We start from the raw sequence: 20,924 nt of genomic DNA on the forward strand, positions 1-20,924 counted from the left end.
CGCTCCGACACGGTATGATCCCCGTATTGTCAGTTTGTTATAGAGCGGGCTTCAAAAAATGTTAACACTTATATGCAACTACCGTTTTTAATGTAAAAAAGAACGTAGCGAGATAACGAATGTATGTCAATAGCTTAAAAAAGTCAAAGAGTCTCCACTTGTTCGCCATTCATTGTCAACGCGTGGCTGGAATCTTCCCCAGGTGGTCTCCAGAGCCCGGAGGTACATTTCTCGTGGTATTGTTGCAAATTCTCAGAAGTGTCAACATGTTTGTGAAGCACCCAGTCTGATAACATAAACCGATCAGAGGCTGGTACTGATTTTGTTGACCCCGACAAAGACGACGACGTCGATGATGATGACGGTGATGGGCTCAGTGAAACTCCAAATGAACTTTGAACTCGCCAACTTCCAATCGTGAGCCAACTCGCTTTGCCGCAAATGCCACCCGGGGAGACTCTTCGCTCACAGCTACACATTAAGCGCTCCAGCTCGACATGGGCACCGTGGCCGTGGTCGTTAAGGCCACCAATGCTCTGGACCCTCCGCTAGATTCCACAGCCACTGTGCAGGAGGCACAGGACCTCCAAGGTCCGTCTCAAGGGTGCTCCACCATCTGCTTCGATGCCTTTCCCTCGGTCACCAGACTTGAGATCTGACCACACTTGACGGGAATCTCTCATCGATGTGGAGATCTGAGATCAATGTTGTCACGACATCTATCACCAATGTATTCTTAAGTCTCCCCCTTTTTTATGGAGGTCATTTTTAGGGGATGTGGGAGCAACTGCACTTTGCGTTCGCAGCGCAATGTGTTTTTTTTTGTTGCTCTTGTGTATCGGACACAGCATTCGTCCAAAGGTACAACACCGGTTAATGTTGGGTGGCCAGTCAGCGTGTGTTGGAGCGGAAACTCGTGAAGTTAATGTGATATTACAAAAAATATATACCGGCTTTACAATTAATCTCTCGCGAAGGTGCTGATCTGCAAAGGCCGCTGCAGCAATCACAGGTACTGTATATTTATAGATAGAGCTTTCATTTAGTGCATTAGCATGCAAATAGAATTCTGAACGCTTCAGTATTTGGATTATGAGTACAGTGCTGTGAATAATTATTCATGATTATCGTATGTTGCTGGCATATTATATTCCGGCAACATTCAGCGCCTTGCACCAAGTTATTTTTTTTAAATGCCGACCGTTTTGCACGATACGCACGAGTCAAATGGGTGACATTACAGGAATTACCGCGCTCTTGTTACGATTTGCTGTGCGACTAAACATACACCCGTTAGCACCATGGGGGACATCGTGGCCAAACGCTGTTGACGCGACCACGCCTCTTTGCCATCGCTCCCTTCCCCCTGCCAGGATCCCAGCAGCTGTTGCGCAGTCGACACCTCACCTCGAAAGGTCTCTCGCCCACGGTCTCATCACCGCCACCATCCGGCTCTGATGGTTTGCCTTTGATAACAGACGTTTGAGTGGCCTCTCTCATGCCTGTCTCAATAACCTCTATCCCGAACACGTGCACGACCATTGCAATAGATGTTTGTTGTTCCCTTTACTGATTACATCGATGCTTTCTTGATATGCTGTGTTTGAACTCCCAACTTTCCCACATGCACCCACCGTCGAAGGCGTGGGTTTCCTTTCTAGTTAACATGTCGCGATGTTAATTACCTCGCCTGGTATACAGGAGGTCGTGGGTTCGATCCCGACCCTGACGCCTGCTGTATATTTGGAGTTTGCATGTCCCCCTCACCCGTAGTCGCGTGGATTTTTCTTCGGGTCCTCGGGTCTTTTCCCCTCCACATTTAGAAATACGCATTTAGAGTATTTGGCTGCTGTACATTTCCACACGATAAGCCACTTCGTTGAGCAATCATTTGTGGCCAGGTCGCTTTTGAACAAGAGATACATACAGCTCAGTGTGCCTTACCTGTGGTGAAATAAAAATCGGAAATAGAAAATATGTTTGTGTGTCACCATCGCTCCTGTGAGTATTCCACCGATGTGCCAGGGATGCGGGATTGCATGTCAGATATGTTAATCTGAGATTTGATCTTGGTTGTGGGTGGGGAAGGGTCACCTGCTGTTTAAAAGTTGGGCTCACCCAGGAGCACAGGCAGTGTCTGTACCACAAAGATCCCCCTTCTCCCTTCACCTGCCTCACCCATTTGCTCATCGCCACTTTCAGGGGGCCACCGATCTGTACGCTGGGGCCAGTCCTCATGGAGGAGACGCCGCCTCGCCTCATAAGTCGCTTCTGCGCGCCGAGACAAACACCGCCTGTTGTTTTTTTTGCGTGACTTTTCACTGTGAATGCAGGCGAATGTTTTCTTGTTGTTGTTGTGGAGAGACATGATTTGAATGACTGGGACTCCGTCCGCGACGTGCACAGGTTATTAAAAGACTTGCCGACGATGTGTGCTGTCTGTCGTTGGGGTTTGTGCCACGGTACGATTTGATACGATAGTCAATCTGTGATGTTCACGATCACAGTACCCCTTGACTTTGTAATAGCATTTCACACTTTTATTGTTTTTGTTTTGTGTTTCGATACACCGTGCTTTATGTACGGATGAATACCGCTTACGAGATATTCAACTGCAGTTCACTCGACAGCAAGCCTGCCGCAAGTCTTTGAGCCGTCAACATCTTAAACAAGTGACGGTTAAGACGCGCCACGCTCTCACATCACCACGACATCAAATAACCGACTTGTCATCAATTACTCCGGGAAACTTTTTGTTTTTACAAAGCACAAGTTGAATCGTGTAAAACTGCGGGAATTATTTTTTTTGAACTTCAATCAGTATTGTGAACTTTAGTTATTGTTACTTTCAAAAATATTTCCTCAGCAAAAACGTACGTACGTGTGTCGAACTTATTTCGCACCGTACGTAGCCGACCGTGCTAAATTTGAGGTGCGCGCGGGTAAACAAACAACGCCAAAAAGCAGTTCTAAAGAAAAAATGCGATGTATAAAAAAAAAATCGATCAATCACACGATAATGTTTTTTTTTAAAGGACGGTACGATTCTCGGGGGGGGGGGAGGGGGGGGTCTTGTACCCATACGTAGCCACGGCAGCGCGAGTTGATCGCGGTGTGGACTGCGCGCGGCACGAGGAATGAGAAACGGAGAGAGATGTGACAAAGCTCAGCGACGGGGAGCACGGAGGCTGTGTAGCCAGCATCTGTCAAGGCTTGATGTGTTAACGCCGACATTTCATTAAATGCGTTTCTGTACCCCTATAACTACTGTAGTTATATTTTTTTCCCCAATCAGGTTAAATGTTTATTTACACAGCAATATGTGGAATACTCTATTACCTTTATTCCGTTCGTCTTGCCTTGCAATTTATTCGCATGGTATTTATATTACCATTTTCATGTTGATGGGAATGTGTTATATAGTAATCTCTAGGATAGTCCATTTATTGACAACCCACGAAAAATAATATGAAGGAATTATAGGGAAAACAAGATTTATTTTCAAAACCTCTAAGCGTCTCTCACTGATGCCTTGTTCGGACTTCCCATCGGAGAAGTTTCCATGATGGGGGTTTGTTGGGATATTTCTCCATCTTCGCCGTCATCAATAGCCATGCTCAATTCACTGCTGGATGAAGGCCTCCCCAAGCCGCTGCTGCCTCTGCGATGTCGCTGCCCCGCATGGAGTCTGCACGCGAGATGATTTCACGGCTCCATCTCTCCGGGTGGACGTTTCCTCGGACTTGGCCGCCACTGTCGCGATTCCTATAAATTGTTTTGGGGGGTTTTCATACAAATGCAATATCATATATTAATCTGTCTGGATCGTTGGAGGTAGTGTGTCGTCCATGATACAGGTTTTTTGGGTTAGATCGCGTAGATATATAAATGTGTCGTTAAATATGCCACCACCCGACACAGCCAATTAGTAAGATTTGTCACGTAATTCGTTACTAGTACTATTTGGCTGTGTCAGGTGGTGGTGGGTTTAACGACACATATGTTTACACGATCTAACCCAAAAAACCTGTATCATGGATGATGTTGGTTTGCCAAAGCCTCCTACTACGTGTGAAACAAGTCGTGTATGATTGGATTGAATGCAGTCACATGGGCAAGAATGGCTGGCGAGATTGATTTTGATGTGTCGCGTGGGCTAGCTGTGCGTTATTTGTTTCTTTTAAGCGGGTGTCAAACAAATAAGTTTCTGACGAAAGTTACAATATGCATTGGGGCATTTTATTTATTTAATGTCACGCTCTCTTGTTTGTTGGATGTTATACATTCTTGTCAGTTCATCTTGCACCCAATACATTAGTTCGCGCAGATTGCTTGACATTACGTCTGATAGGACTATCGCCTAGTTTCACGAAAGGCTTCAATCACTACTGATGCATCGTATTTGGGAAATGCGCTATTGCTGTGAAAACCGGTGTATCATACAGAGCTACGCGTGTGATTGACTGAGCAGTTAAACTGGAATAATTGGAATGGCGGTTGCCTGAGTTCTCCTCTGCGAGAACACAAAGCCCAATTCGTGTCTATTTGTTATTATTACGCAAAGGATTTGCGAGCTTCCTGTGCCCGAGTACAACACTCGGCTCTCTCACCCTCGTGTACGCGCTTACCCTAATTAAGTCCCAAACCAATGCAAGCGCTGAGAGCAAAACGACATTTTACATCGTGAAGAGGAATCTGCAGTTTGGCAAGAGCAGAACCTGGAGAGCGTTAGCGATCGGCCTGGTACGAGCATTAGTCGCTGGTTATATCTATGGTACCTTTTTGCTCGTATCAAATATTCAGAAAAATAAGAATAGGTTTTAGTTTTTCTGGAAAGACCCTAAGAGTATAAAACAGGGGTTAGACCAGAGGACACCTTTTGGCATTCTCTGGTCCAACACTGGTGAGAGAAGGCCATAAAGAGGCTGTCTCGTGCAGGCCAATCAGTTTCAAAGACAATGAATATTTAATCAGACCGTGTTTGTTTGCATGTTTTACCACAAGTATGTATGGTTAATGCAGATTTGATGCCCTGCAAAATGTATCTTATTGGTGTTTGAACATCTTAACACCTTCTGTTTTATTGCCAGAAAGGCTAAAACCTCATTCTTATTTGTGTCATAATTTTAGTAGCTGTTTGGGTGAGAGGCGAGAGGCTTTCACCCAAACAGGACCCGCGTCCAAAAAGGCAAAATCGAGGCGATACTCAAGGCGCGTGCATTGCAGCCCTTAATTTCGTCTCCGCTGTCTTCCCTGCATTTCTGTTCCGCCTTGGGTCACGCAGTCTCAGCACTCCCAATGTGTTATGATGCCTCAGCGTGGGTCTCATTGCTGCCAACAACAACAACACAATTCCTCAGGCTCAGTTTATTTATTTTGTTTCCATCGCAAATTATGCCCCCTCCGCCCACCCAACTTTTCTGTCGGGAGTCGAGGCACGTCCCTTCTGGAACGCCGACAGACAGCGGAGCGCCGTGCCTCGCGTTGGGGGGGGGCGGGCGGGGGGGCCATCTCAGCAGATGATGTCTTTGAAAAGACTCTGGAAATAGTTTCTGCGGTGCCATCCGCGCGGGCTGCCCCCCCCCCATGTGATCTCGGGGTTCTGTGGTCCGCGCGGAGTTGGCGGGGCCGCGGCCGCTCTTTGCTCGCTGCTTAAATATCAAGGAACGTAACAATGTGTTGTCAAGAAGTATGTGACAGTCTAACACGTCGGAGGCTTTCGCGACCAATATCATCCATAAATGCAGGTTGTTTTTTTGGGTGAGATCGCGTAAATATAAATACGTCGTTAAACCCGCCGCCACCCGACACAGCCAATTAGTAAGGTTTGTGAACAGAACATGCCAATTCGTTACTGGTACAGCACACCGGTGTGTTGGAAGCTAGTTGCTATATCTGGCGAAACGTTGTATTCAAGATTGTAAATGTTGTGGATGTGCTCTCCAACACACCGGTGTGCTGTACTAGAAACGAATTGGCATGTCCTGTTTACGTGGCAAACCTTACTTATTGGCTGTGTCGGGTGGTGGCGGGTTTCACGACACATTTATATATTTACGCGATCTAACCCAAAACACCTGTATTATGGAGGCCTGTGACAATTTACAATGTGATAAATTGTCACGCTGTTGAGGTGTGATTTGTTTTTAATGCATTCTCACTATCACCATCTCATTTGTATTGTTCGGCTGCCCGATGTATGTTTGGGTCTTGCCGCGTGTAGTTTGGCACAATGTCCAACGTTTCGCTCCGCATGCTGGGAGAGCTTCTTTAGGAGCTGAACTGAAAGCACGTGGAGCGAAACGTTAGTCTTCCCGCCAGACATCACGTGGTACAACCTGAGAACACATCGGAGAGCTGTGTACAGCGCAACCCCAAACATCTGCACAGTGGCTTCTGTATTGTTTCTTAACTCGTTGTGTTATTTGTACCATTTGGGTCACTGCATTAGCTTCAGGCAGGCGTCCTTGAAGTCTATGGACGATAGCCAATCATTCGCCTGTAGCACACGACGAATGAATGGCACCGTGAACAAATAACCGCCTGGGACCCAGGTATTGCAATGGGCTGCTGGCGGGTGCTCCAGAAAGACGGGAGCGTCTCAATAGCGTCGCATTTGCCTAACTTACCCGCACCTCCGATTTAGGACGGGTGGCTACGTACGGCGCGACAGAAGTTCAACGCACCTACAAACACGTGATTCTCACGCGCGCTGCGCGAAAGATGTTAATTACGGTACACGTACGTTTCACATTGTTATAGCAGGATTTGCTCAGTAGGCGGCGATGTTGCGATGCCACTTTACCCAATTAACAAAATAGACAAGCAGACATTGTCGCGTTCATATACAGTATTTATATCCCTCTCTCCACACAGAATACACAAGTTTAAAATGTTTAACACAACCCATCAGCTCAAAGGCCTTCTTGTAGTTCATCATATCAGCAGCAGTACAAGAAAACACTGGATGGGTTTCGACATTCAGTGCCTCATCAGTACAGTCAGGTTTTGTAAAAATACAAAACGTTTTTGTTTACGTGGAGAGACGGAAACATGAATGTTGCCCGCTTATTCATTTTGTTTTGAAAATTCGCTGTAAAAAATTACATTATTAAATATGTATTAAATTTGTAATACATTTGCCAACTTGGAAAACATGGACATCACACATGGCCTGTGAAGCTGATGGGTGCACTTTGTTTGGTTCCTACTCCCGCAGTGTTAACCAGGGTGGCCGCTGGGCTCCGACCACACAACTCTTTAACAAGCGTAAATGTATGGACTGTATGTTGAACTTCTTTCGCACCGTGCGTAGCCAACCGTGCTAATCGGAGGTGCGGTGGGAAGGACAACAAACTAAACACAAAAGCAGTAAAAAAATGAGTTTTCAATCTAGATGATTTAAAGGTCCTGCCTAATATCAGAAGGGAGAGCGTTCCAGACGGCCGCAGAAGCGCATCTGAACGCGCGCGCGATGCGGTGACCACCGTCTTTGTTCGATGGCTGTCCAAAAGCCCCCGCTGCGAGTATGAGCGGAGTTCGCGTGATGATGGTTTACACGTTGCGGTTCATTCGTGGCAAGAAAACGTCAAATGCAGGTTGCGAATGAGGTCAGAAAGGGGCCCCTTTCGCAGGGGACACACGCAGAGCATCCTCTGGGAGGAGCGTGGGGTGGGTGCGGTTCATTGGGTCTTAGCGACAGTCGTAACATGGGGGCGACTCCGTGATTTACTGGGAACCTTTAGTGCAAACTTCAACATTCTGTTCCCTCCTTGCAAATGACAAAGTGTCCGGGAGCTAAATGGCAATGCTGAGGTCTGTTGGTCATGGCGGGAGGGCTTCAGCTGAGAGTTCGTGTAGTTTTGCTATTCCTCCTCCTTTGAAGGAGTGCAGAGGTTTTGGTTACATGGCCGCAGTCGCCACAGTGGTGAGATGCTAGCTACCTCGCCTGGTCTGCAGGAGTTCGTGGGTTCGACCCTGACGCCTGCTGTGTATTTGCATGTCTCCCCCCACCCCCCCCCCCCGTGGTTACGTTGATTTTTCCCTGCATCCTCCGGTTTTTCCCTCCACAATTATAATCAACACGCGTTTAGAGTATAATACTGCTATACATTAAGCCACTTCGTTGAGCTATCATTTGTTGCCAGGTCTCTTCTGAAAGAGAGACTTTTTTTGCTCAGTGGGCCTTATCTGGTAAAATAAAAAAAAGTCGTTCTCGTTTTAATTTCAGTCGCACGACTACCGTGGCTCGCGTTAAATGTTATATTCACGAGCCAGATGTGCGCATTGGCCTGTCGATGTTCGCAATGCGGTTGATGGTTGCGCCGTTGTCTTCGAGGAGGAATGTTGAAGGCAGCTGGGGGTTGTTTGGGTCTCGCGTTGTTCCACTCTCGTGCAATGACATGGATCGTCGAGTAGAGGGCGCTGTGCAATGACATCGTTGTTCCCCCCCCCCCCCCACAACTGCACAGTTGTTAAACATTTCCTTTGAAATGTTGTTGCTGGTCTAATAATAATAACAATGCTCGGAATTAGGATTCGGGATTTCTTGTCATTTTTGAAGGAGGAAAACTCCGTGGACGTTCCTAAAAACATTTTTTGTTTTAATGTAAGAGCCAACTAACATTTTCTTTCACCTATAGCCTTCCAACTCTGACTCTGGACCACCAAAAAAGAGGAAAGACTTGCCCATTATCCATTGCAGCCTTTTTGACTTTCGATTGTTAGCTTGTGCAATGCCTTTCAGAGAAAAACCACAGCCGTTTCAGTTCGGTAATTGTAAACGCTTTAGACGTGGAAGACAATTGCTCCGAACCCCAATCTCCGCTCCCAATTGGTGGTGTGCATTTGAGTGACACCGGCGTGTGTGTGTGTGTGCGGTGTGTGTGCTGTGTGTCCGTGTGTGCTGTGTGTCCGTGTCTCCCCCACAGCCTCCGATGTCGAGCCTGGAGAAGTGCAGCCCAAACAGACACGGGTCTCGGCCACAGGCGGCCACGCAGCTTCCACCTCTCGGCCTGCCGCAGGTAAAGGCGGAGAGGCGGCTGTGTCCACGGTCGCTACTTCACTTGAGCAGTTGGGCAACGTGAGCCAACCATTTAATTTCGTGCTGGAACAAATCATCATCATCAACAACAATCGTAGTCAATCCACTGCTGGATGAACACCTCCCCAGGCTGTGCCAGCTCTCTCCTAAACATCTCACCGATTCGCTTACATTTTTTTTTTTATTCCACTGTGATAACGTAAATGTTCTGATATTGCTCTCATGATTTTTCCAAAGACCACACTTTGTCATATGGGAGATGGAGCTCTTTGCAGCCAGGCTCCGCGACTGTGGAATTCCCTTACTCGCTCCATCACGGAACCTGAGTCTGTTACACGTTTTAAAAAGCGTCTTAAGGCTCAGACTGTCCGCATAACCTAAGGTTCACATAAAGCGTTTTGAGGCCTTGCGTGAATTGCGCTGTAGAAAACCCAGTTTTGTTATTATTGTTATCATTATGACCCTGCGATGTCATAATCCAACCCAGCACCTGGACGTGAGCTCCTTTCGTTGCTCTGCCGACTGGCGATTGTCATCTCGGACGCGTTCCGCTGCTTGGCTGCCACTCCATTATTCTTGAGACCATGGGCCATCGTCCCTTCTCGGGGAACGGGTCCTGCCCAAGTCCACATACGATTCGTTGATTGTAAGAAAAAAATATTCACTTAATTTTTTTTGCTTATAAACATTCTGTTAATCAGCAGGTATTTAAAAATTATGGATGTCCGGGGCCTGGCCTCTGAAACCCTGACAAACGCGGTGCGTGCATCATAGTGTGAAGTAGCGATGACGAGTGATGGCGACGTCATAAGTCATCTTTAAGAATACACGTTTTTGTCTTTTGTTGGTGGAAATCGCTTAATTTGAAAACGATATGCAAATAGTTTGCTATTTAATCAGTGCAACGACGCAATAGTTTAATCATTAATTAATTATTTCAGTAATCGATTCTTGCAGCAGCTCTATATTTAACTTTAAATGCTAGGTCGCAATGATCCTGTTTAACCTATTGTGTGTATTGACTTTGTGTGATCCTGCTCAACGTGGCAACACGAGGCCTAGAGAGCACTGCGTGGCTTTCTTGCCAGCCACCTTTGTGCACGTGCATTCAACAAGATGCCTTTGATGGGCACTTGCGCTGCGTCTTGGGCCATCCGACACGTGTGAAGTTGACATGCAAATGTGCACTTTAAAAAAAGGAGGAATTTGATTAATATTCTGGGGGGACTGCATTTTCAACTACTGTATGTAAAGTGGGAGACATCCGTGTGGGATTTCTATTACGGATGCCTTCTCCTCATAGCCGCACAGCCAAATAATCATAGAAACCGTAATAATTTTACCCACAAGGACATTCAAGAAGCTGCTCATATCCCTGGCAACTTCAAGAGGGAAAGAGCAATTGTACTGCAGCGTGGGTAGTCACGATGTGTATTGTATTGTGGAATCTTGCACGGTATGTGAAGGCTCAAAAAGTGTTCTGGTGACTCACATTGCAACCACAAGCCAACAATGGCTCAATGTTGCGCGTTTCCAGGGATGATTGAGAGCTGCGAGCCTGGATCTTAAGAGGTAAAACATAATTGTCATCATCGCGTCTCACGAATGAGCACAGTGGTACGAGTTGTCTGTTCGCTTTCATATTCCCAGTTAGAATCCCATTGGCACACTTGTCATGCCGCGTTTCCACAAAACCCTTGGGAACCGGGTTGGCACGGTGTTTGAATCGGCCAATAGCAGTAGCGCGTTCACCGCCTGTTTGCAAAGATCCACGATTCAAATCCGGAAGACCGCCCAGGTTATTACTGCGGGTTTATTAAAAGTAAAATACTCACGATCTAAAACTATGAAAACTGAACATTTTTTTTTTATTTTACCAGGTCAGGCCCACTCAGCTCGTTTTCAGAAGTGACCTGGTCACAAATGATAGCTCAACGAAGTGTCAATCAAATGGAAATATATAGCAACCAAATACCTCTAAATGCGTGTTGATTCTAAATAAGGGAAAAACCGGAGGACCCAGAGAAAAATTCACGCAACCACGGGGAGAACATGCAGACTCCAAATATACAGGCGTCAGGGTTGAGGATCGAACCCACGACCTCCTGCGCACCAGGCGAGGTAGTTAGCATCTCGCTACCGTGGTGGCCCCTGCTTCGCAGTAGAAATCAAAGATCCTGTGATGTCATTCGAAACAAGTAGGCCATTGTGTTCTATCGCCATTTGCTAAAAGTAGAAAATTCCACTGCAAGTGTGTATGGCATAGTGATCAGCACCCTCTATTGCCAGACTATTGCCTGAAAGCAGCCACGGTGCTAAATCACCTTGCGCCCACAGGGATAGCTGCCACCGGGGGTGCCCTTTCTAGTGGTAGGGATGAGAGGGGATGCAAGGCGCTTATCGCGTGTAACGTGCCCCGACTTAACGGACGCAAATCATTATAATTATTACCCAAGAGTCTAGGTTTCAATAGTAGCTCTGCCGAGGTCAACCAACCACAAAACTATTAAACTAAGCAATTATTTTTATTTTACCAGGCAAGGCCTGGTGATTTGTTTACCATTCCTATACTTTGCACTCCTATCGTGTTTTTGTATTGTCTGTTGTTGTAACATTCTGACCCACCCCGACTGGACATTTGCGAATAAGAGCTTTATAGCCCATCGGATTCCTCCAGTATAAATGAAGATTACGATTCTGAGCTAAACAGGTATTTTTCAGAAGCAACATGGCCACAAATAATAGCCCAACGAAGTGGCTTATTGTGTGGAAATTTACAGCAGCCAAATACTCTAAACTAACCATGCCCTGGGACAATTGCGGAACCAATCGTGATGTCACGGGTTCAGTGTGGAAGCCGGATGTTCGTGCTGCCACGTCACTCGCCTAAGTTCAACTTCCCAGCTGTAAGAAAAAAAACTGAGGTGAAAATTTCATGAAAAATATAAATGTTAGCTTAAAATATCCTCACCTAATCCATGCCTAAATTACATTTTGTAAAGAAATATGCTTATAATAGCTGACCAAGGCTGTGGAGGGTTGGATGAAGAGGTGCATAGGGGACAGAGTGGGAGTGGTAGAGCTCATTGAGCATAACAGAATCCGAGCCTTGCTGTGTATGTATGTTGTATGTATGTTTAACTTTTTTCGCACCATATGTAACCAACCGTGCTAATCGGAGGTGCGGAGGAAGGACAACAAACTAAACACAAGAAGCAGTTCTAAAGAATTGAGTTTTCAATATAGATTTAACCGAGCGTATAGCTCCAGTGGCCTTCTAATATCGGAAGGGAGAGCGTTTCAGACGGCCGCGGAAGCGCGTCTGAAAGTGCGCGATGCGGTGGCCATCTTTGTTCGATGACCTAGTCCAAAAGCCGCTGGGAGGATGGCGTTCGTCTCTGGGCCAGAACTGGGATGCTCTTGTGCGAGCAGGACCCAGTTCTCTGTGGTGCTCGAAACGAGGCTTAAGTATTATACTCTTAGGTTTTTCGGTAAAGTCACGTAGGTAAAAAATAAATAATAATAAAATAATATAAATAATAATAGAAGTAAAATAATAAGTAAAGGTAAATAATTGTATTTATATTATTAGTTCTATCATTTTTAATTATTTATTTTTTACCTACGTGACTTTACCGAAAAACCTAAGAGTATGAATCCTTGCAGTCACGAAAGCTTCAAATCTAGAAAGGCTTAAGTATCTTTGACGTTGGATAATGAAAAGAGGCAAAGTACAAAACAAATGTCAGCGCAAAAAAAAAAACTCTTAAGATGTTACGCTTAATAATGGTTATAACCCAATTTTAAAAAGTGCAGAAAACTATCCTGTGGTAACCAACAACATTTCTAATGAAAAGTAAACATGCTTTAGCAACAGCATGTCGACATTGAAAAATGTTGAAGACTTAGTAATTGAATATATGGGGGAAAATATTTAAAATATGCTGTGGTTGAATGGCTACGGTAATGATATTTAAACAAGTTATTCTAAGCTGGTCATTGAGATGGCCTTTCTTTAATGAGGACTAGCATATATTGGAACTGTGTGTGAACATGAACCTGCACATTTGAATTATTTGTAGTGGCTTACTGCAACAAATGTATTTGATGCCTTAAATATTTTTTTAGACAAATTACGCGTTCCGAGATTTATTAGAAATAATACGCACACGACATCATGCGGAAACAACCACAGTACATTGCAAGCCCCATAATAACACGCATAATAGTAATGTCAACAAAGCGTAGACCAACACGCTTACATCTTTAAGTGGTGAATTTATTTTTAAATATTCCTTTCGAAGTCAAATTGCCTCTCCGCTCAAAAGAGTGCAGTGCAGAGTGCTCTTTTCTGGTGTTGGTGCCGAACGAGTTAAGGAAACTTCCACATTCCTATATGGTGAAGGCGCGTTCTCACAATTGGACAGGCACGATTGACTTTCTACGCAGTCGTACTTTTATTCTCAAACGCTGAAGTGATAATGGGATGAGTCAACCCCTGATGGGATTTGAAGTCACCGCCTTTAGATCGCTGGTTGGCATTCTGCCACGGTGCCGCATTGTCAAGAGTCTTTCTGTACACGTGTGCACGTGTGTATACGGGCTCAGAGTACGCGGACCTGCTCATACGCCACCGACCCCAATTTACACTTACACTTTGTGTGACTCGGTACTTTCGCCATCACGCGGACATGGATTTGAGGGCTATGTAACTCTATTGATGAGTCCACCCAGCAGGAATCTTTCGTATTTATGATATACAGGTGATTAGTGAATCATTTACTGTGCAGTTATTAAACATATATGTACATTTATTTCTATTTCATATTGACTCACATTTTATATACATTCGTATCGTAATATAGTAGTATATAGTAATGTATGTAGTAATATAGTCGTATTGAGTATATATAGTAATGTAATAGTATATAGTAATGTAGTACTATATAGTAACGTACACAGTAGTAGTATATAGTAGTGTATATCTACATTGTATCTACACTCGTGTAATAAACGACTGGACCACGATGTCTGGCTCAGTGTCCTTTATTCGGTTCGTGCTGTACACCCACACGGCTGTCTTTACTCTGTAGCTTCTCCACGGTGCTGACTCCAATGTCGGCCCGATCCACAACAGCAGCTCCGCTGCTGTTTCTCTCACACAGCCCCCTTTGGCTGTACTCGCTGCAACTCCTCTCCCTCCGCAGCTCTGACAGCCTCTTGCTGTCTCTCTCTCTCTCCGCAGCTCCTCCTGGCAGCCACACCGCTGCCTCTAACACGCAGCCCTCTCTCTCTCTCTCTCCGCAGCTCCTCCTGGCAGCCACACCGCTGCCTCTAACACGCAGCCCTTCTGGCTGTCTCCTCTGCAGCTGCACACCACTCCGCAGCTTCCTCTTATCTTCGGGGTTGGCTCCCGATGGCCGTCGGCGCCCCCCCTCTCCACACTCGCCCGCGTGGCCTCACTCTTTTCCGCTCACACCCCGACTGCCTTCCCCTTCCGGTTTACCCGCTTAAGGACCCGAACCTTCCCCCCACGTCACATGACTCCACCCCCCGTGACGTCACATCCGGAAGGTCGCTTACGCCCGCATTACACCACCCTCCCCCGTAGAAAAATCCCAGCCGACCTCGGCTGACCAATAGCAAATCGTAATGCGGCGAACCGAGCTTCCCCCCCTAAAGGACACTAAGCATACAATGTAACAGCAAGAACAACAACAACAACGCAATTAACATCAACGAACGTACAAAAAGCATGCAATAAATACAACTGTAAGAAAAAAATAACAAGACAACAACAATCAACGAAACGTAAGCGATTTGGAACGTGTGCGGGTCGCCGGCCCGTCCCGGACGGTCGGCGGCCCACTCGCAGAACGGGAACGCGATGAAAGTCGAGGAATGACAGGGGGTAATCCCCCTGTCGCAGCTGGAAGTCCACCGCCGTCCCGTGTCTCTAAAGAGTTAGTCTTGGGCTTGTCCTGTGACCGTGCCCGCAGCTGGGTCGGAAGGGCTGCAGGGCTCGAAGGTCCCGCAGACCTGGCAGGCGTCCTCCGAGCAGGGCCCCTCGTCCCCCACAATGTCACGGCCGGCCTGTCTGGAACAGGTACGACAGGCGCTCTAGCAAGATCAATGGACGCAGGCAGGGGAGAGTCAGCAGCAACAGACCCCGGCAAGGCAACATTGGGGGATGACGCATCATGTAAGGGAGCAACATATGGTTTCAAGCGCGACGTATGCACAACCCAGCGACGAGACCCAATCTGGACGCGTGCTGACTGTGGGTTGGGAACCGCAATGAGGCGTACGGGACCATGCCAGGGTTTGTGCAATTTCGGCGAGGTCCCCGGACGTACCTGTGGACAATGAAGCCAGGCTAGGTCCCCAACCTTCCAAGGGCACTCCCCCTCAGACCGTCGCGCATATCGCTCGTTCCGGGCCTGGGCTTTGGCCGTAGCCACGCGGGCATTCTCCCGCGCCTCCGTGACTCGGCGAACCGTGTCCTGAATGTATTCAGGAAGTGGTTTACGAGGTCCCTTCACCCCAGTTCCCAATTGCACATCCACCGGCGGCACGTTTTCCCGACCATACATAAGGTAAAACGGCGAATATCCTGTAGCCGCATGAGGCGTCATCCTGTACGCCGAAAGCACCCCGGGGATGTGCAAATCCCAATCTGATTGTTGTTCACTCACGGTATGGCAAAGCATGGCAGACAATGTCCTGTTCAGCCGTTCAACCATACCATCCGTCTGCGGATGGTATGGGGATGTCCGTACTTTCTTAGTCCCAAGGCCCGCGCACACTTCCGCCAATAAGTTAGAAGAGAAATTCCTGCCCTGGTCCGTGAGGAGTCTCTCAGGCGCCCCCTTATCCATAATATACCCAAACAAAAAGGCGTCGGTAATGGCCGTGGCCGACTGATCGGGCAACGGCCAGGCCATCGGCCAACGGGAGAGGTACTCAACCCCTACCAGCAAATATTTATTACCCCTCGCCGATGGTGGAAAAGGTCCCAATATGTCCAGTGCCACCAATTCATTGACTTGAGACACCTGAATCGACTGGAGAGGCGGCACGTAAGGATGTTTCGGCGGCTTACGTCGTGCACACGCAGGGCACGCGCGCACGTGCCCTACGACATCTGTCGCCATGCCGTGCCAAAAATAATGACGTTGCAACGTCAACAAGGTCTTCTGCACCCCTAAATGTAAGAGAGTGTCACAATGGAGGGTTCTAATCAACTCGAATCGCAAGGACGTTGGTACCACCAGGCGCCAACGTTCCTGGAACCCCTCCCGCCACATAAGCAGACCATCTCGGAGAGCGGTTTGCGGCCCCACAGCCGTACTCGGACTCCCATTGTCCTTAGCAGACCGCTTCCACAAGGACACCAATGACTCATCCATCATCTGTTCCCGGATCCAGACAGACCGCGGCAGATTCAAAACCCCGTCAGCCGGTCCCGGTTCCATCGGAGTGTCCGACTTCTCGACGGCCAACGTAAGCGGCTGAGGGGGGTTTGGAATCGGCGAACACCTATGCGTCCCCGACTCACATTTACAAGGGGCGCGCCGCGGTAATCTGGAAAGTGCGTCAGCGTTCGCATGGCGCACTCCCTTCCGATGTTGAATTTGGAAGGAAAATTCCTGTAGCGTGTCCAACCAACGTGCCAACTGTCCGGATGGCTGGTCAATTTTAAGGGCATATTGCAAGGCCGCATGATCCGTACGCACAATAAAAGAACGACCGTAGAGGTATGGTCGAAATTGCCGTAGGAAAAAAACAACCGCCAATAGTTCTCTGCGAGTGACACAGTAGCGGGTTTCCGCAGGAGACAAGACTCGGCTACCATACGCCACGACACGCTCTACACCCCCTTTAGACTGTGATAACACCGCCCCAATACCTGTGTCACTCGCGTCCGTATCAAGAATGAATGGGTGATCGAAATCGGGATAATCCAATGTTGGGGCCGTGGCCAATAGATCACGCAGACTCCGAAAGGCCGCCTCCTCCGGCTGTCCCCAAACAAACTTCCGTCCTTTACCCGTAAGGAGATGCAAAGGCCTCGCAATCGTCGCAAAACCCGGCACAAATCTTCGGTAATACGAGGCAAATCCCAAAAACCGCCGAACATCCCCCACGGTGGCCGGAGTCGGCCAATCCCGGACGCACGCCGTCTTTTCCGGATCCGTGGACACTCCCTCAGCGCTCACAATGTGCCCCAAATAGCGGACGGACCGTTGCAGTAGGTGACATTTCTTTGGTTTGAATTTCAATTTGGCAGAACGCATCCTCGTGAACACTGTCTCCAGCCGCGTCAAATGTTCATCGAATGTGCGGCTGAAGACAATGATATCGTCCAAATATATAAGACATGTCTCCCACTGCAACCCCGTCAAAACGAGCTCCATCAATCTTTGAAATGTAGCAGGGGCCGCATTCAATCCCATCGGGAGACAGTTGAATTGAAATAACCCCTGCGGCGTACGGAATGCGGTTTTCTCCCGTGAGGACTCGTCAAGGGGAAGCTGCCAAAATCCCGAAGAGAGGTCCAGTGTGGAAAAGAACTTAGCCCCCGACAATGCGTCGAGGGAGTCATCCATACGCGGCAGGGGGTACGCATCTGCCACTGATATCTTATTCAATTTTCGGAAATCAACACAAAATCGCAATTTGCCATCCTTCTTCTTAACCAAGACGACTGGAGCGCCCCATGGGCTGTTAGATGGCGATATAATGTCCGCAGTCAACATGTCTTCCACTGCCCCCCGTACGTGTTCTCGCTCCGCAGGACTCATCCGATGCGAATTTAATCGAATAGGGGCAGCATCGCCCGTCTCAATGTGATGGTAAAGCAACGAAGTGCGGCCCAAATCCAAATCATCGGAGCTGAACACATCGGAATATGTCAACAACAATTTACGCAGCTCACCACGTTGCTCCATGGACAGGGAAGAATTTTCGTCACATAAATGAGCAACCCAACGATCATCCGAACTCCTTGGCTCGGAAACCCCAGCAACAACTCCCCGGCTATGTGGACAATCATGGGTCGCAAACGCCGTAGTGGCATGTGCCACAACCGTACCGGCCGGGACACGGACGTTTTCTCCCCCCGCATTAAGCACCTGTAAAACCGGTAATTGATCCGGCCGGACGATGGTCTGTGCCCCCACTAACGCCAACCCGGTTGTTATCGCGGCGGACGGTGACAACAAGACCCCTACTGCTCCTAGCCAATCAGGCAGGGGCTTCCGATACCGCAAGGGTATAAGCATCTGTGTACCAGGTGGGATGTCCACAGATGCGACGGACAGCGCCTGCACTTGTACGGCCGAAGCAGGTCGCCCCCAGGGCGACGGCAGAAACGAGATTTGACGGCCCCCCGGCAGTTCAATACAATTCTCATTGATTTTGATCAAAATGGGCATCTTAGCCAAAAAATCGGTGCCTAACAAACAAGGAACCGCCAAAGATCTCGATATCAACACAACACCCGAGGCCGACACATCCCCAATAGATATCTTAGCATCCACCTGACCCACGATACCCATGCTACCCCCGTTGGCAGCGACGCACGACCCATAAACCGGACGCACAGCCCCCGGCGGGATGCCCAACAGATGAAAAATGACATCCGAAATAATAGTCGCAGACGCGCCGGAGTCGACCAAAATGCGTACGTCCACCCCTTGTATAGACCCCGGTACAGTGGACGAGCCCGTAGCGGCCGCGACGACTCTCCGTGCCAACTTGCGCCATTGCGTGACCGAGCGACAAGGCCCCGTCGAAGGGCATGCTTTAACCACAACGTTAGGATGGCGCAACGACGGTGATGGGTGAGGTGTAAAGCCTTGCCGAGTGTCTGGTGCGTGCCGACATGCCTGTTTCGGAGGATCTTTAGCCGACTTGACCGGTGCCGAGGCCTCCTGCTGCGGCGGAGCCGGGAAGCGGGCCCAGCAGTCTCTGGCGTAGTGGCCCCTACGCCCGCAGCGGAAACATTCGGCCTCGTTGCGCCGAAGCGCAGGCCTCGCCTCCTGACGGCCCCGTTCTGGTAGCGCCGCGCGCGGTCTCGGCCCGCCGCGTCCCGTCCATGGAGCGGAGGCGGCCGTCAGTTGTTGAGGGCCCCGGTCATCCGGAACATAGACAGCCTGCGCAGGGTTCCACCCCAGCGCATCCCCTTCTTTGACGGGCCCCCCCGTCCACGCCGTCACTTGTTTCCAGCGACGGAGGTTAAATTGCGCATCGAGACACTTAGCAGCCGTCCGGGAAGTTAGCTTCTCATGCCCACACACAGGCATGGGGATCCCTAGATCCCGAGACAGCTCCAACATTTTCCCTAATATGAGAGGCTCGAGCAGGTCCTGTGGCGTCTCAGGATAAGCTGCCATGGCCAGCTCCAGCACCGCACCCCTGAACGCCACGGGCGACTCCTCTGGTGCTCGTTGTCGTTGAGCGAATCGCCGATGCGCATCATCTGGTGGCTCATAAGCATCGGCCATTTCTTGAAAAACACCACATAAAGTTGCCTTCTTATCGGTCGTTATGGAACGGAAGAATCGGACAGATTCGTCGTCCAGGAGAGTCGGCAACACCTCCAAAGCCTCCGCATCGGTCCATCTTGCTGTGCGTACCGCCGCCAAGAAGCGGCAGGCGAACGCGCTCCAGTCCCCACCGACGGAAAATTCTTTAACCGTTGTAAGGTGGCGACTCCGACTCCTCTTCCCGCCGTCTTCCAATGGTGGTGGTTGTGATGGCAAATTCAAAATGGCGTCGGCCCGCGGCGTGGCCAAGATGGCGGTTTGGCGCCACGGAGCGCGCAAAATGGCGGCCTCTTGCCGCGTGGGCAATGGCGGCGGCAGGACAGGCAACGTGGCGGCCCGCGGAGCACCACTTGCATCATCCATCGTCCCTGGCGCGACGAGATGGCATAGATGCGCCAGGACGTCCTTAAGTGCCTCCAGTTGTACCGCCATCGCTTGCCATCGTTGATCCGCGTCTGATGATGTCGACGGACCCGCCACCGCGCCAACATCCTCCACTCCCGTTCCCGTGGTCGCCTCAGCCGGGCTCTCCTCCACCACCCCAACAGGATCCGTGGTTGGAGGGAGTTCGTCGTCGTCGGACGAAGAAGCCGATGCAGGCGCCGGATTAACTTTCTTCCTCACTTGTTTCGACATGCCGTTGCACTTCCGACACCAGTGTAATAAACGACTGGACCACGATGTCTGGCTCAGTGTCCTTTATTCGGTTCGTGCTGTACACCCACACGGCTGTCTTTACTCTGTAGCTTCTCCACGGTGCTGACTCCAATGTCGGCCCGATCCACAACAGCAGCTCCGCTGCTGTTTCTCTCACACAGCCCCCTTTGGCTGTACTCGCTGCAACTCCTCTCCCTCCGCAGCTCTGACAGCCTCTTGCTGTCTCTCTCTCTCCGCAGCTCCTCCTGGCAGCCACACCGCTGCCTCTAACACGCAGCCCTCTCTCTCTCTCTCTCCGCAGCTCCTCCTGGCAGCCACACCGCTGCCTCTAACACGCAGCCCTTCTGGCTGTCTCCTCTGCAGCTGCACACCACTCCGCAGCTTCCTCTTATCTTCGGGGTTGGCTCCCGATGGCCGTCGGCGCCCCCCCTCTCCACACTCGCCCGCGTGGCCTCACTCTTTTCCGCTCACACCCCGACTGCCTTCCCCTTCCGGTTTACCCGCTTAAGGACCCGAACCTTCCCCCCACGTCACATGACTCCACCCCCCGTGACGTCACATCCGGAAGGTCGCTTACGCCCGCATTACACTCGTATAGGCGAACCCCAACTTATGCGAATTCGCGTTTACGGTGGTGGTACACGGAACCTAACCCCCGCCGCACACTCTGAGGC

At 49.3% G+C, this 20,924-nt stretch overlaps 1 protein-coding gene across 7 annotated transcripts in view; it reads left to right on the forward strand.

The window, feature by feature from the left end:
* LOC144934736 (dynein axonemal heavy chain 3-like) overlaps positions 1-20,924 on the forward strand; it is an 864,594-nt gene that overhangs the window by 57,880 nt on the left and 785,790 nt on the right. For 6 of the 7 annotated variants that reach the window (XM_078860816.1, XM_078860817.1, XM_078860815.1 and 3 more), the window contains one exon: positions 8,931-9,023. The exons of the other annotated variant lie outside the window; for it this stretch is intronic. In XM_078860816.1, coding sequence (XP_078716942.1) covers positions 8,937-9,023 — 87 coding nt within the window. In that variant the 5' untranslated portion in view covers positions 8,931-8,936. The remainder of the gene's footprint in view (positions 1-8,930; positions 9,024-20,924) is intronic. 7 annotated transcript variants of the gene reach the window in all.

The sequence above is a fragment of the Lampetra fluviatilis genome, chromosome 11 (assembly GCF_964198595.1).
Source record: "Lampetra fluviatilis chromosome 11, kcLamFluv1.1, whole genome shotgun sequence".
Lineage (NCBI taxonomy): Eukaryota > Metazoa > Chordata > Hyperoartia > Petromyzontiformes > Petromyzontidae > Lampetra > Lampetra fluviatilis.